The 11,750-nt window shown below is 39.6% G+C and overlaps 1 protein-coding gene across 1 annotated transcript in view; it reads right to left on the bottom strand.

Moving 5' to 3' along the window:
• LOC101850813 overlaps positions 1-11,750 on the bottom strand; it is a gene marked incomplete in the record, with an annotated part of 50,482 nt that overhangs the window by 33,368 nt on the left and 5,364 nt on the right. The window contains 2 exon segments of the mRNA XM_035970492.1: positions 843-968; positions 7,370-7,495. Coding sequence (XP_035826385.1) covers positions 843-968; positions 7,370-7,495 — 252 coding nt within the window.

Raw genomic sequence — 11,750 nt, 5'->3', positions numbered from 1 at the left:
CCACCCATGAAATAAACGGAACAAGTATAGAATACTTCTTAAAGAATAAACAGTACAAAAAACAGAAAAGCGTGGATAAAGCCAGTTATAGTGGTGAACTAAGCAAAGTCATAGAACCAAGTCACCAAACAAAGCCACAGAGGGAAGGTCAAAGCGAGAAAACAAGTGACCTTTGTCGTGAGAGAGACTCGGCTAAACAGTCACATTAATATGCATGTACACACACATACACACACACACACACACACACACATATACATACACACATACACACACACACACATACACATAAACACACACACACATACACACACACACACACACACACACACACACACACACACACACACACACACACACATATATATATAACAAACAGAAACAGAAACAGAAACACAGGCACGCACATATTTATACAATTTCATTGTCTCTGGCATTCTCCTGTTTTAGAAAACATTCCTCTGCTCCGTCCACTTCTTTAGTAAAATAAATTCAGCCATAAAACAACAACAGTTTCCGAGTAAAAACTCATCAGCTTAAAAGAAGGGTACTATATTCGATGTCTACATCTGGCAGTCAACAAAATCAGATAAACTGAAAACTTTTTGTCAAGTTTAGGAAGGAGGATAAACATTCATGTTTTGAGCAGGGAGAATGGGAAAGATGGGGAAGTAGTGGGTGATTTAAAACATTTAATGTAGCTGTTTTTACACAACCATTGACACCATTTAGGTCGCTAGAGAAGCAAGTGGAAGCTGTAACAATGTAATCTGGGAAAAAGCGAAGACCCCAGCCAAGAGCATGTTCCTCTGAGGTTTGGAAAGGAGACAGATGACACTTACTTTCCACACACAGACTGTCATTATAGTACAGTGAAGAATTGCATAAACACTTGCTTGTGAGGTCATCACATTGAAGGTTCTCGGTGCATACAGCATTCTCCGTACAAGTCTCATTAAATTGGATTTCTGTTGAAGGCATCTTAAGTCAATTGACATTTGGGTAATGTCCCACAGCACAATTGGAAGAAAAGAATTCAGGCAAACGTCAGCACAGATGTCAGTTTAAAAAAAAAGGAAAAAAAAAAGAAATGCCACACAAGGAAGTTCAAGAAGGGAGGGGTGTGTCAGATTCAGGAAGATCAGAACCTTCAAGAAAAGAGGAAGAAAGTACTAGCAAGGAGGAACGAGAGACAACATGTTGACAAGAGACGAAAAGAAATATATAATAATATAATGTGTTGTTTAAAGATGACATAAGAGATAAGATAGAGAAGATTTTGTTGATGATTTTTGCGAAGAGAATTACAAGCAAGGAGCTTCAATTGACAGTAACTGTGAGAGTCAGTTTTTAAGTGAACATCTGTATCAACCTGTCTCCTTGTATACTTTCTCACAACATACAGTTAGGGCAAGAACCAAGACAAGAGAAAACAAAACAAGACAAACAAACAAGACAAAAAGAGATAAGAGTTAACGTTCAGGATCAGGAATGTAGCTCGAGAGTCTGACATGACAGTCCAATGGTAAATCATTTGGAGACATCACAAAAAAGAAATGTGAAGGCAAAGGTAAGGGGTAGGTGGGGGAGGAGGGGGCATTAAGGTGACAGCTCAGAAGTAGACGTAGGCTCAAACAGGATGGCAATGAAATGGCTTGGAGAAAGGAAAAGAAGAGATTTTTTTTAAAGGGGGGAGGGAAATTCTTGTATACCGAAAGGATTCTCTCTCTCTCTCTCTCTCTCTCTCTCTCTCTCTCTCTCTCTCTCTCTCTCTCTCTCTCTCTCTCACACACACACACACACACACACACACACACAAATACACACACACACACTACACACTCACACACACACACACATACACACACACACACACAAATACACACACACACTACACATACACACACACACACACACACACACAGAGAGAGAGAGAGAGAGAGAGAGAGAGAGAGAGAGAGAGAGAGAGAGGATAAATGAACAAACATTATTTTAAAAAGAGACATTAAAGAATAAAAGCCATCCCCTCTACTGCTAGGGTCAGTAAACAAACTATTGTACACTATCATTCATTTTGTCGGTATACACAAATAAAATAATGATTAGGTCTACAAAAAGGAGAATAAAGATGACAACATAGAGGATTGGAGAACCAATCAGAGGAAAGTTAGAGCACTTGGCCATATCTAGGGATGTGCACTTCTCTCACTGAAGTATTTTTAACGTTTGTACTTTAGTTTCTCTCCTCCCCCCCTCCCCCCAATCTGAATAGCCCGTAAGACAAAAAAAAAGTCTTCAGTCCTGTTAACATGGCGTGCAACTCTGCTTTCCCCAACCTTTCCCATACTTCTCCCATTCTCCAATGGTGCCACTTATTTACCAGAAACTCTCTGCTGTTTATTTTTTAATGTTCGCGTTTTTTTTACACACCCATCGACACAAGTTAGATCAATTAGGAGGCAGACATCTGACCCTGCCTGTCAGGTCCAACCCGGGCTGGGAAGGATAGAACATCCCAGCAAAAAGACCGAGCGAGATATCAAGATACTCGATATAAATTTCTCCCCACTAAGAAATCACTCGGGTCTCCTGCATGTGTCTGGTAAGTGCCAAACCGTTACACCACAGACTCTCTGAAGAAGATGTGACAATTTTCTCTATACGTTCTCTACAATAGAGCACCTTCTTCATACCCATCTATTGGCCAAAGGAAAAGCTTTGCGCCAACAAAACCTTAACAACAATTCCCCACAGTGCGGGCGCCACTGTTAAAATGACATTGATCTGTTTTGATATCTAGTAAGGTGCTTACTTTTTAAAACGTTTTATCAGTTACTCAGGGTTGAAACATTTGGCACTTGTGAGTAACTGAGAATAATCAGGAACAGGAAACAAAGGTTATCACTGTTTTCGTTGCCATTACCAAAAGCAAAGTCTGCATTCAAGGGGGAAAAATCTTGAAAACGCACATCCTTAAATATCCACACTATAAATCTCATTGGACCTTCAGTTACCAAGCGATAAGACACATTTTGTTAGCATCTAGATCTGCATGTATGTACGTACCACAGAATACAGAAAACTTCTTCAAAGTGTATCGAGTCGTAAAGGTATTGAATCAAGATTTACATTACGTGTTAGATTTATTGCTATGGGATTTGCATTAGTCAATAATTGTTGTTATATAACCAGCCATACAATACAGATACAATGAAGTCCGCTTAAACTGAACATGCTTAACTCAAAAACAGCTAAAACTTTACAGAAAGAAAATAAATCCTCTGTTTATTTTTTCTCGTAATTAAGCAACTTCACTGAACTGAAAATTTGGCTAAACCGAAGAAAATCCAGCCATACTGTTGGTTTCAGTTTAAGCAGACTCCACTGTATATAAAAATGATTAGTTGACGGGTTCTTTAAAATACAACAATTTTTTTTAAATCTCTTCAATCCACAGTGCCGGTTAGTAGCTGACTAGACAGGGACCACGTTACTGGGCTGTGCAAACTCACTCAGAAGACACTGGCTCCCATTATAGTACATACTCAATAATGGGGCATTCACAAACTGAGTCGATAACTGAGCACTCAAGACCATGTGCACACTGGTCAGTCGTGCTCGGATCATATGAGTCACTGTACTGACCCTCTGTGGATAACCGCATCAGTTGTGTATTGAGTTGTGAAAAGTGAAAAGGTAAAAACAGCAGGGGAACAAAAGTACAAACGTGATTTAAAGTATGGCATAATTAGGTGGCAGATAGCTAAAAACATGACGTAACAATATTTTAACAGTTAGCACATTAAATAATTTGCCTCATACAGAAGCCTCTACCAGCTGGAAAAATAAATCTGAAATGTAAGACACTTTAGAGTTTACGGCTCTGGAGTATGTAAAACGGCTTGAAGGATTCTTTCAGCCCTGCTACTGAGTACATTTCTTGATCTTTGGACACAATTTCTGAACAAATAAAAACATAGGAATGTAAGAACAAAAAATGACTTTGGTAAAACATATTCTACGTGGGTAGGAGTAGAAAATGACAATTACAAAACATGGAATCAACCTGCAGTAGAGAGAAAAAGGTCCTTCATCACTATATTGGCTACATAGTTTAACACAAATACGTCCTGCGACGGACAGAAATAAGATAAACATGAAAAACAAAATCTCGTCGACAAACAAACCATGTGACACATGCACATTTTTAACAACTGGGCACACGTCCATACAAAGACATACCCAGATCTTCTTTGTTATCGCTTCTTTCATTTCTGAGAGTAGGGTGGGATGGTTAATCCTGACAGAAAGTAAGATGGGATACTTAATCCTGACAGAAAGTAAGATGTGAAGGTTTTAATCCTGACAGAAAGTAAGATGGGATAGTTAATCCTGACAGAAAGTAAGATGGGATAGTTAATCCAGACAGAAAGTAAGATGAGATGGTTAATCCTGACAGTAAGATGCGATAGTTAATTCTGACAGTAAGATGAGATGGCTAATCTGACAGAAAGATGGGATGGCTAATCCAGACAGTAAGATGGGATGGCTAATCCTGAGAGTAAGACGCCATAGTGCAAAAACATACAGAGCTAAGCAATGTATAAAGTAAATTGTGTCTTTTTTTTCCAAACTTGTACCTTTCAAATCCATAAAACACAACATACTGTAGGATCAACTAAACACGTCTTGTATAATTTAAGCCAAAATAGGTCATCTGACAATTGGTGCGGCTGGAGCAGGACCAGACATCACGACCTCAAAAAACGCAAGTCTATGAGAAAGATCAGTCATTTTGGTCGTATTGCGCAGTATGCTTTAAATTCCTAACAGGCACAAAGAGGACAGGAATTATGATGGATTAGAAGGAGACACAACAGGACCACTGAACAGGCTTGGGGGAGAGAGGAGGGAGGGAGGGAGAGGATGGGGGAGGGGAGATGTAGGAGAACATGAGGAGTAAGATACGGTTCAAGAGAAGTGTAAAGGAACGGGTGGGGGTGGGTGGGAGAGAATTTTCCACATCAGCACAAAAAAGAAATGGGGGAAAGGGGGGGGAGGTTTAATCCCCAAACAGGCGGTACTATAAAGACCACACACACACAATTAGCTCATGCGTATCATACTAGGTTAAAGCCACCAAGAAAAAAAATCCTTACAAGATTTCAAGGGAAATAAAATTCTTTTTTTCTTCAAATTTTGAGAATCTACAAGGAACAATGAAATCAAATGTCAGTGTTGTAATCTTTATCAAGTACAGGGTGTTACATACAGCAGCAATGTGCAAACAATAGAGATAATATTAGTGATACATGTACATCATTTCCAAATCTTCCCTTACATTTCATGTCTCATACACACCCCTTTCCCTTAAAGACCTATTGAGTTATTAACTTTATGGGGATGTAAAATGAAAGTGATAAAAGCAAACAGACCTCTAATAACAATGATGATAATGATGATGATGATAATAATAATAATAAGAAGAAGAAGAAGAAGAAGAAGAAGAAGAAGAAGAAGAAGAAGAAGAAGAAGACAAAACAGTTTAAGAAAAAACACCTGCGAGATGGAAGGATAGCATTTGGCAACACAAAACAAATAAAAGTAAATAACACTGGGGGTGTATGTTTTAAAAACCTACTGATAGTCTTTTTGGGGAACCAAAAAACAGTTTGTGAAAGTGTGCAACAAAATCACAGGGTAAAAAATGTGTTCAAAAAACACATAAACTACACTGGGTTTCAGTTTCATTTTCAACATAGATCGAAATCTGTAATTCCAAGAAATACCAGAAGTTGTATTTATTCACAGGCTACACAGGTTAGTAAATAGAATTAATCAAATTTTTTTTTTACAGCTGACAGGGTAACTGGGAGTAAGTACGAAAAATATAAAGCTGTTCATTAAAAATGCATTGATGAATAAGCAGTAGATCATGCACGACTCTTGTTTTGAACATTACATTCCTAAAACTACAGGATGTCAACTTCTCTGAAGTATCAGTCAACAGTTGGACAAAAGCCCAAAAGGCTGGTCAGTGGGGAGCTAAGCCAAGCATCTACAAAGGAGCATGGATGGAAATACTAAAGTTATTAACTTGTCTTATGCATACATGTATGTATCATGTGTTTGCTGGAGGTCAAATGTTATACAGTCCATGCCGGCTTTAAGCACGGTCGTCGGGAGAAAGCTAAAGCGGGCTTAAAGCCGAAGCGTGCTTGAGTGCGAAGTAGACATAATCCTGAGATTTTTATGTAGAAAATTTCCCGTGCTATTTCCCTTTGTAAGTAGGCCTATAGCAGTCCCGCAAAAGTGTGCACTGTTATTTAGACACCCGCCATGGTAGTTATTGTTCCCTTGTTTGTTTTTGTTTTGTGGTCGAATGGAAAATGAAAACTTAATTTAGACAGCCAGTCACGATACAGAACACTAGGCCTACACACTGCCTGTGTGTACCACTGCCCGCTGTGCCACTCATACCACCGCCTTCATCCCACCTCGCGCGTGATACACAATCAATCAGGATTAATGGATAGCGAGGGCCAAAGGTGAAATCGCAGCCAGCCTCCCTTTCTCGTCTCCCCGACTCTCTTTGTATTTTTTTTTGGTTGTGTGTCATGTAGCTTTGCCCTAGGCCCAGGCTAGATCCTATGTCCGCGCGCGCGGCTGTGTGCATCTGCCTTCCTCTCCGCCCGTGTGAGTGTGTGTGTCCATCACTTGCGTTCTTTGTGTTTCTCTTGACACACTCCACTGCTGCGGTGTAGACTGTGTTCGAACATCGATGGGTCTTCATGAAAATATTGACTGTCTTGTAAATGAAGCGTGCTTGAAGCCAAAGTTACCGTGCTTAAAGGCGTGTAATTTATATAGCAAAAATTCGGTAAGAGCCGTTTAGCGTGCTTGAGTCCGAAACGTGCTTTAAGCCGGCGTGCTTAAAGCCGGCACGGACTGTTTCACAGCGAAAACAATAATGAAACTGTATCAACATTAAATAGAACCCATTACTTATCATCTAGTCCCTAGATTTTCCATATTTTGTTTACTATTCATACTTTCCGGCTTCGATTGTCTTTCTGTTGGACTTACACAGAACTACTAACTTTTCACAAACAAAACACAGACTCTATCCATACAACAGGTCAAGATAGTGGGTACCGACTCTCCGAAAACTTGCAAGATTTCTTTGATAACAACAAGGACAAGTCTTTAGTCTTCACCAATAAAGGAGAGCGATATAATAACTTAATATAAGGGTAAGGGTTGTGGAATGCTGTAGCTGTGCCAATGTTCACACAGGGGAGCAGGAGAGGACCCAGACTGGAATAAGCGCGGGTCTCTCTGAAGCTCTGAGAGAAGAGATGACACTTACTTTCTACACAGGAGCTCCCGTTATAGTACAGGGAGGGGAGGCACAAACATGTGCCAGTTTCATTATCACACTGAAGATTTTCTGCACATTCATCGTTCAGCCTACACGTCTCGTTAAATTGTAGCTCTGTCGATGGCATGGCAAGTTGATTGATGCTTTGTTCATGTTTCAAAACATTTCTTTGTTTAAATAAAATAGTCCTAAGACAGGTTAGACATGGAGAGAAACAGACGCTCAAGTCAATCTAAAGACAGGGCGGCTTTCAGACAGTGAATACACACATCAAGGCCTAAAACTTGATTTTAAACTACTAAAGGGAGGGAAATAATTCTGAATTAACTGACCATACGAAAGACTAAATTGTGATGAAAAAGAAGCAAAGCATCCTGGTTCATTACAAAACATTTCTCCAAACGTAAGTGCTTTACTAAATGACAAAAGTGTCGCAGTGTAATAACATATTCAGAAAGTGGCCTTAATAAAGGGAATACGATCGTAAAACTACTCACTTAGACTATAGACCTATCCAGGGATGAGAATGACTTTTAAAATATCCTCAGTATTTAGGAGAGAAACACTTGGTACTCAAATTTACAAGAGAAAACTAGACATCGGAATAATACTTTTGAACTTTCTTCTCGGTAGTAAGGGTATAAAACTGCAAAGAATACAGCAAAGAAAAGTCTTGAAAAAGTGTTTCCCTGTCTGTCCACATCAGGATTGCCTTAAGTTTTCACTCACCCAGTCATGTTATGTCACAGAGCATCTTGTGTTCTACGTCTACATTAGTATATTATCTCTTCCATGTAAGTAAGGAAAACATTGTTCATTTTTAGACATACAGGGTACCAATATTTCAACAACACAGAGTTATAGCTACAAAATGTTTGTCATTAAAAGAAATTAGAAAGAAACAAGCAACATACATAAATACAATAGGACGTTTGCCTCATATCTTCGATTTCACTATCTTATTTGTTTAAGTAAGAGTTTTACGGCCACTCAGAACAAAATAAGGTCATTCAAGTGCCAAAGATTAGAGGTGCTGCAAGAGAGTAACGGACACAAAGAACAAGGCCAAGGAGGAGAGATGAGGACGATAAAAAAACAGAAAGGACAAACCACACCAGACCACCCATCAACCACCTACTGACTAGCTTAAAACATATAGGAAACTGCCCCAACACGACAAACCCGGGTGGGTGGACCGCCATCTTCATAAGAGTTTTACGCCACTTGCAACACAATAAAGTCATATAAGTGGTCAAGATTTGAGGTGTTACAAGGGAGTAACAAACACAAAAAAGAAAGAGGAGAGATAAATACGAAATACATTTGACAGGAAAGAAGAAGCAAACAACACCAGAGCATCCATGAAACATATAAACGAAAGAAAAAGTTATCACTTATGCAATGATTTTAGCATAACACAAACAATAATGACAAAATAAAGGAACTTATGTAAATTCTTAAAACTGTTCATGGTAATGACGAATACTTCAAAGCTCTAGCATTTACATAATCAAGTTACATACACAGTATATATATGCAAATATTGCTTACAACCGAGCGGTAGTTTGCCCAAGACCCAGTTCTGTACACATAGAATTAAGCAAGGCTTTATATCCATTCTTGTGCTTTTTACTTTATTCTAATTAAAACAAAACAGAAAACCAAAACAAAACTAAACACCATTACACACCATCAATGAAAAATACCTTTCCTTACCAAAATTGTTTTAGTTCATAATGGGCAAACCTTGAAATACAGAATATAAGCATTAATTACAATTTTAAAAGAGTTTGAATAGAAATAATGTTATCTCTACCTAAAACACAAACATGTTAATACAAAGATTCTAGAGCACATTGAAAAGAAGACGGAAAATCAAAGGTTGTTTTGTTTGCTTTTTTAGAACCATTTAAACAATCTCTCCTCTTGAAGAGTCATTCATTTTGTGGACTGGAAAATCAAAGTGATGGTAACAAATCGAAGCCTACAAGAATGCAGCAAAAAAAGAACCCACTTCTGTAGAGCTGAAATACCGCTCAACAAAAAGTTTCAACAAACAAAGCAAACAATACTCGAGCTAGCATAACACAAAAAAACTTCAATACAATACCAATCATTTTTTACGCTTCCGTAATAGGCAAGGTTAAAAAGAAATCAGCTTGCAAAAAAACTTAAAACGTTGAAAAAAATAAGTTGAGTTTTTATTTCTTTACAGCAAGAAAAATTTTGAAATCATGCAAACTGAGCCCAAAAATGTGAAATTATGCGATTCCGTTAATTTTACCAAGGAATGATGCAGGAAAATAATAAGAAATTATGCTAAAATTTGATCAAATTTTGCTAAATTATGCGGGGTGCATTCAACCACGGGGACAGATATTTCAACACAGAAATAAGTCACATGACGTAATAAGGACAATGGACCTTCAAGGAAAGAGGAACAGAGGACTGTAAAGGAGGAGACAGAGGCAGCATGTCGACAAGAGGCTTAATATATATATATATCGAGGGTATCATTCCAAAAAGTCGCATCTAAAATTTGCTACTTTTCAGGAGACGAAAAAAACTGTTTTATTTCCAAACGGTTAGAGATACCGGTTTCATTTTTTGCATGTGAGCATCACAGTACAGTCCACACTCGTACGTCTAATGAGCTTGGGGGCTGCCTATGCCACTTTTCCTGTAATGATGAGTAACGATAAACTGCAAATCGAAACTTGCAAGCAAACTGTATTAACACCAGTTACGACAGTCAGATGTTGAAGACTAAGTGTCGTATCTTCACTTACGACTTTTTGGATTCCAAATTTCAAATGACAGGGGCATCACAACTCCAGATACGACAGTTTTATTGCCAAATCTCAGTTTAATTCTCTTACTTACAAGTACTTACTACTTTTAGGAATAAAAATAAACACACTCCAAAGGTGCAACAGCTTTATTTTAACACTTTACCACAGTTGAACTACTAACAAACGACCCTCTTTTTTACGGAAAATCAAAATGCAGAGGGATGCATGCCGCTCAGCAGTGGAACAGTTACAAATGATTAGATCTAATGGTATGGGTCATTTAAAACATGGAAGCGATTAGGCTTGAACGTAATTAAAACGTACTTGTTTTCAATGCTGTTTATGTCAAGGGCGCACAAGACCCTTCACTTCAGATCTCTTCTACTGGGAATGACGCTCCATCAGAGTATTAACAAACACATTAGGGTGATGCTTCAATCTCAATTAGATTTCATTTAAAAAATAGCTGAAAATTGAAAATTCGACTAGAAGTAAAACTTAAGTTCTGAACTCCTGGTTCTGGAATAGGTATAGAATATTATAAAAAAGCATGTAAGCATGAACTTATTTATGATAGGTTCTACCCCCAGTGAGTCGGAGGGATATAAATAGACCCACTGCTTCGTCTGCAGGAGGTTTAACCCCTTCAAAGGCGAGGTGTCGCACATGGATCCCAACTCTGTGGGATCCGGATGCGACACCGACTTTGGTGCTTCTTCTTTTTCTCCTTCCTCCTTTCTTTCTTCTTCCATCTTTTCTCCCACTGCTGACCTCAGGTGCAGCAAAAAGAGAGGTCACCCATCCCACAGAGTGGGCGCCTTGTTGACCGTGAGGTGCGACCCGTGTGGAGGGAAACAGGGTACCTGGCGGTTGGCGAGAGATTAGTATACGGACTGTCCCTCGCCAACGCACCTCTTTGGCCCAGGTTTTCCTCTTAGACGGGAGGGTGGCACGGCCCATGCCACTCAATCGGTTGGAAGTTGAAACTCCTTCAAGCCCTGGGGCAATCTTGACGGGAGGGTCTTGTGCGCTCTCGTGGAGAGTATAGCTCCGGAGTAGCCCTGGCACAGCTCTGGTCATCCGAGCAATGTGTCACCTTGTTGGGCTCGATCATGGTGGGGAACCAATAAAGACACTCACATGGAACCTTCATTAAACAAAACCACTTCCCCAACTCCCAACGGTATTAAAAAGTCTCGCTCGCGGAAGCAGGTGCGGCCGCCGAGCCGAGCAAACCTACCCCAAACGGAAAAAGACCTCTACAGCTGCCTCTGCCCTCCCCCTCTCAGAGACCTTCCGCGGCAGCTGTACTTGACCATCCGCGGCACCGATGCGCAGAAAAAGATCACAGATCTCAACCTTTTTAAAACAGGAGATGCTACGACAGGTTTTGGGATACATTCCTACGAATGTCCAGAAACTGTCCTCTGGTACTCTCCTCATCAAGTGCGCATCGGATAAAGAACTGGCCGGACTTGAGACGATCTCACCCTTCGGTGGTGTTCCTTGTGTGTCCGAGCGACACCAGAAGTTTAACCAGTCGAAGGGCGTGGTCCACAGCCATGAGCTGAAGGGCT

Source organism: Aplysia californica, unplaced genomic scaffold (genome assembly GCF_000002075.1).
Source record: "Aplysia californica isolate F4 #8 unplaced genomic scaffold, AplCal3.0 scaffold00273, whole genome shotgun sequence".
Lineage (NCBI taxonomy): Eukaryota > Metazoa > Mollusca > Gastropoda > Aplysiida > Aplysiidae > Aplysia > Aplysia californica.
The sequence above is the reverse complement of the archived record's forward strand: the minus strand, read 5'-3'. Positions and strand labels throughout refer to the sequence as shown.